Source organism: Meleagris gallopavo, chromosome Z (genome assembly GCF_000146605.3).
Source record: "Meleagris gallopavo isolate NT-WF06-2002-E0010 breed Aviagen turkey brand Nicholas breeding stock chromosome Z, Turkey_5.1, whole genome shotgun sequence".
Classification (NCBI taxonomy): Eukaryota; Metazoa; Chordata; class Aves; order Galliformes; family Phasianidae; genus Meleagris; species Meleagris gallopavo.
Window position 1 is genome coordinate 25,761,794 of NC_015041.2, and position 5,899 is coordinate 25,767,692.

Genomic DNA, 5,899 nt, shown 5'->3' on the forward strand with positions numbered 1-5,899 from the left:
GGGGATGGGACTCTGAATACAAGGACCCAAAACTCAATAATTTGAGATATCTATATAATCTCTATAAAACTATATAATTTGAGGTATCTTTGAGATACCTGTGGGCCTCAAACTTTTTAAGCTTTAGAAATTAGCATTTGGTTACAATGTTTTGCAAGTCATTGCAGCTTAGCTGTGGAAAACGTGCACAGACAGATGACTTCAATGAAGTTATGTCAGTTGGACTAAATACCATTATTCCAGACTGGTTTCTCACTTTTTTATATCAGTTACTGATGTGTATCTACATGTCCACTTGTCTCTGTAAGTGACAAAACCTGAAAACAAAGTGGCAGAACTGCTTCTATTTGTAGGTGATTGTTGGCTATAAACAGTGTAGAGTAGGGAAAGGAAGGGAGTTGCAGGTGATGACTGCAAAAAGGAAGATAAAAAGAGTAGAGAGGAAGAAAGTAGAACGGAGAATGGAAGAAAAACTACTGAAAAACAAAGGAGAACCATGAACCAGAAGAAGTCTTAATGTGTAGTTCTTTATAAATGCAGGAAAAGAGCATCCCAGTGGGCATTATGAGAGTTAAGCAGAAATCTGTGCAGAAAGAGGAGAAAATGAATGGATATCACTGTCCTCTCCTTGCCCTCCTTTTTTTCCAGTGCTGTTCACATCCTTTCATAGTGCGTGTTTCTCACAGATAGTTGCTGCAGAAATGTCACTGTGATAGAATCGCTCAGATTGGAAAAGACATTAAAGATCATAGAGTCCAACCACGACCTAACCAAACTACCCTAAATCTAACAACCCTCCACTAAATTAAACACATTCAAGGATGGTGACTCAACAACCTCCCTGAGGAGCCTATTCTAGTGCTTAACAACTCTTTCTGTAGTGAAGTGTTTCCTGTTATCAGGCCTAAATTCTCCCTGGTGCGACGTAAGGCCATTTCCCTTCATCCTATCACCAGTGAGAAGAGACCAACCTGCTCTCACTGTAAGCACCTTTCAGATTGGAAGAGAGCAATAAGGTCTCCCCTCAGCCTTTTTTTTCCCCAGACTAAACAACTCCAGTTCCTTCAGTCTCCTTCTCCATATGGCATATTCTCCAAGCCCTTCACTAGCCTTGTTGCCTTTCTTTGGACTTGCTCCAGCTCCTCAATGTCCTTTCTGTACTGAGGTACCCAAAACTGAACACAGTACTCGAGGTGAGGCCTCAACAATGTCAAGTGTATGGCAGCAGGATTACTTCCTTTGTCCTGCTCACTACACCATTCCTGATACAAGCCAGGATGCCATTGGCCTTCTTGGCCACCTGGGCACACTGCTGGTTCGTGTTCAACCGACTGTCCATTAGAACACCAAGGTCCCTTTCCATCAGGCAGCTTTCCAGCCACACCTCCCCAAGCCTGTAGGGTTGCCTGGGGTTGTTGTGACCAAAATGCAGGACCCTGACACTTGGCCCTATTGAAACTCATGCCATTAACCTTGGCCCATCGATCCAGTCTGTCCAGGTCCCTCTGCAGTGCCTTTCTCCCCTCAGGCAGATCAACACTGCCTTCCAACTTGGTGTCATCTGCAAACTTACTGAGGGTGCACTCCATCCCCTCAACAAGATCATTAATATGGATGTTAAATAGAAGCAGTCCCAGTACCAAGCCCTGGAAGGCACCACTCATGACCAGCCGCCAACTGGATTTAACTCCGCTGACCAGAGCTCTTTGGGCCTGGCCATCCAGCTAGTGTTTCACTCAGCAGAGTGTACACCCATGCAAACCATGGGCAGCCAGCTTCTTCACGAGAATGTTATGGGGGACAGTGTAAAACGCTTTACTGAAGTCCAGACAGACCACATCGACAGCCTGACCCTCGTCCACTAAGCGGGTCACCTTGTCATAGAATGAAATCAGGTTTGTCAGACAGGATCTACCATTCAGAAACCCATGCTGACGGGGCCTGATTCCCTGGTTGACCTGTAATTGGTCCATGTTGGCACCCAAAATTATCCTTTCCATAACCTTCCCAGGCACCGCGGTGAGACTGATAGGTCTGTAGCTCCCGGGATCATCTTTCTGGCCCTTTTTGAAGATAGGCGTCACGTTTGCTAGTCTCCAATCCACCGGGACATCCTTGGTTAGGCGGGATTGCTGAAGAATGGTGGAGAGTGATCCTTTACTCTTAACTTCTTTCATGGTGATTTTGTGATATTTCACTTAAATAATTATTACATAAATAATAATATAGTAAATGTTACATAAAACATTATATCACTTCAGTGTTATACTGCAGTGAGCACTGAGGAATTTATAGAAGAGAGAATAATGTGGACTCATTTTTTAATTCAAGTATTTCTGTTTATGATCTAGGGAAACTTTGGCAGTGTTGAGATGTGCCGGTATGATCCCCTACAGGATAATACTGGGGAGGTGGTGGCTGTGAAAAAGCTGCAACATAGTACAGAGGAGCACCTTAGGGACTTTGAAAGAGAAATTGAAATACTTAAATCTCTGCAGCATGATAACATTGTTAAATATAAAGGAGTTTGCTACAGTGCAGGTATGTGCTATGTTGAATACGCCTTAAGTTGCATAACTAAGCATGTATACTGCAAGAAATTCAGGGAGATGTTTACAAAAGCCATTGCCTAGTGACTTTTCCAAAGGAAGAAAAATCTGCTATGTACAGCTTTTCATTGCAGGATGAATTTTCTTTATTCAGTCAGCTCGTAGCATAATTTTATGATTTTTAAAGAACGGGCTGTTTTGACTGATAGGTCTGTTACCTAGTTGCTTTGTCTAAAAGCAATGAATCTGGGGGTAAATAAGAAAACGAAATCATTTTTTTTAACTGTTCTTATTTTTCCTTTAATGTGATGTCTGAGAGTGGATAATACCATTTTTTGTACAACTGTATAATAAATGACTAAGAAGGAGAAAGTCTCAGAAACATATATATTTGAATGAATTGCTGATGATGTTGAAATTGAGTGAAAGCACAAGTTTTGTGCAAGATCTGATTAGTTTAAAAAAAAAAAAGTGTTCAAAATCAGATTAAGTTTTGAAGATTGTTAAATTGCTAACTAGTTGATGTCAGTTGTCATTCTGAGTTTTACCTCAGCAAAAAGAATGAGTATGTAAACACAGGTATACACAAGTGGCACTTGTGCTTTACTTTTGGCAATATTAGTTTTTATGAGATGTTGAATATTAAGCATATACACATTGTGGTCATGTTTAAATAAATGGCATTTCCATATCAGATGCAAATAACAGATGAAAAATTGCACACTAATGAGCATACAGTAAAATGCATTTTTGTTAGTGAGACTTTTCTATTACTTCTATTCACTTGTAAAAACCTGTTTCAAAACTTTGCACTGAAAAGTGACATGAAGTATTTTATTTGTTGTTGTAAAAGGTCGTAGGAATCTGAGGTTAATTATGGAATATCTACCGTATGGAAGTTTACGGGATTATCTGCAGAAACACAAAGAGAGATTGGATCACAAAAAGCTTTTACTATATGCATCTCAGATATGCAAGGTAAGAGAGTTTTCAGATGGCTTGTATTTTTTGACAAATTTGCATCTACTCATTTCATTCAGAAATTAGTTGTTTTGGTATATATTTTTTAATTGTGTTAGGCAGCTAGTAAAACATAACGCTAAAAAAGATAGTAAGGTGTACTCAGATTCAAGAACTTGAAAAAATTCTGAGTATCTTTGTAATCCTTAATGCAGCATGCTGACATTGATCTGTATACTGATTGAGGGAGAATTATATTTTGAGGGTCATTTATATTTATGAGGCATATAGACTTATTCAGAAGAATTAAAATCTCTTTTTTCTCTAATGAAAGCTGCATTAAAATTTCGAAGGATTTAGTGTACTCATTCAAGCAAACTGTTCATGGGATACCATAACTGATATTTCTTATATAGACTTAGTGACTTTTAGAGATGAATATCTATAACAGTTTGACAATATTAGTAATATCGTCATTTTATAAGTAAATAATATTATTTTTAATTTTAATTAATTAATATTAAGTAAATAACATTGGCATTTTGATCTAGTGGCGGGAAGGTACCTGATTTCTGTGTGAAGAGCTAGGGGCTATAAAAGTGCCCAAAACTGTAATAATTCAGTCTCACTGGCTGACATTGAAAATACTTCATGATTTCTGAAAAGGAAGACAGGTATCTAATCTTATTAACCTATGTCTTACTACCTCAGAAGGAAAAAGTATGTCTGCCTTAGATTTATGCTATTGTTGTGTTTTAGATATGAGAAACTATGGATGCTTCAGATTTCACTGCAGGTTTATTACCTTTAAATAAAAAAAAGAAAAGAAAGATAGGTAGACGGACACACACACACACTCCCTTCCTATTTTAAGACACATAAGAAATATTTTAAATTTCCATGATTTCCATTTCAAACAAGGAAACGGTAAATTAATGCGTATTCTTCAGGGTGTATAGCCATTACGTATTGTCATATCTAGTAGACTTGTGCCTTTCACTTTCAGGACATTTTGTGTGCACATGTATGCACAAATATGAGAGAAATGTTGAAATACTGCAGGTATGCAGACTGTCAATGTAAAATCAAAACAACAGATCAAATGACTTATCTCTAAGTACCATCTAGGAGGAAGGAAGTTAGAATTTGCATTTTGCCAATAATTATGTGAGAAAACTTGTGCTTTCATGTAATCAACATGGGCAAACACTGTCAGAATTTGGGAAGTCAATATAGAATATAGAATTACTTTAGTTGGAAGGGACCTTAAAGATGATCTTGTTCCAACCCCTCTGCAGGGTTGCCAACCACTGAATCAAGCGTCTAGATCAGGCTGCCCAAGACCCCATCCATCCTGGCCTTGGAATACCTCCAGGGCTGGGGCATCCATGGCTTTTCTGGACAGACTGCCAACACTTCACTATCCTCTCCACGAAAAATTTCCCTGGCATCTAGTCTAAATCTCTCCTCTTTTAGTTCAAAATTGTTCTCCTGTGTCCTCCCACTATCTACTTGAAAAGATGATTTCCCTCCTGCTTACAAGCTCCGTATAAGTACTAGAAAACCATGTATAGAACGTATAAAGAAGTATCTCTTTTGACTTCTAAGGGAAGCAAAGCCTAAGTATTAATGTGTGTATTTTACTTCGCCTTAATGTTATTGTGCTACCTGTAAAGCAGAAGTTATTTTGATTGTACTAAGTATTTCTACTGTATTATTTTGCTTCAGAACAACTTGTTTTTTTCCTCATGGGACCTAATGTTTTATTTCCCTCTGGATAAAATCTCAAAGAGCTAGTGAGTCTGTGCTTAGTTTGGAATCTGTTTTAAGATAAGTGTATTCAAAGCAGACTTAAATCTGGCAAAAGCACTCAGTTACAAATTATTACTACATATTAAAAATGAGTACATAGTATTACTAAAATGAGATCGAAATACTTTTAGCTTTTCACCTCTTCTCCTTTCCTTTTCTGCTTCTCTCGTGATTTGTTCTTTCACGAACTTCAGTGTCTGAAGTCTCTTCTGCCTCATGTGCATTTCCGTTACTTTTTTTGGTTTGTTTGTTTTGCCTGCTAGTTTCTTAGCTGAAAGTCTTTTTCATCTTCAGCCGCCTTCTTATTTCAAGTACATATGAGAGAAATGAAGACATTACCAAACTAAAAGGTTAAGATAAGTGTGCTTGCTTGCAGTGTATTTGGTTCCTTACTGAGAACTGAGATAAATGTCCTGATTTGTGTTTCTCATACTGTGAAAAGCAGTGTTTTCAGAGGTGGCATTTGCTAATTGTGACATTTCTGTAGATGCAAATCATTGCAGCTATAATGTGATGCAGCTCGTGTCACTAGTTCTGCTTTTCTGGTGGCAAGCAATAGAATTCCGCAGTCGAATTAA

General features: G+C 38.2%; 1 protein-coding gene across 1 annotated transcript in view; it reads left to right on the forward strand.

The window, feature by feature from the left end:
• JAK2 (Janus kinase 2) overlaps positions 1-5,899 on the forward strand; it is a 52,440-nt gene that overhangs the window by 30,064 nt on the left and 16,477 nt on the right. Inside the window, 2 exon segments of the mRNA XM_019610461.2 lie at positions 2,352-2,541; positions 3,403-3,527. Of these exon segments, the coding sequence (XP_019466006.1) occupies positions 2,352-2,541; positions 3,403-3,527 (315 nt within the window).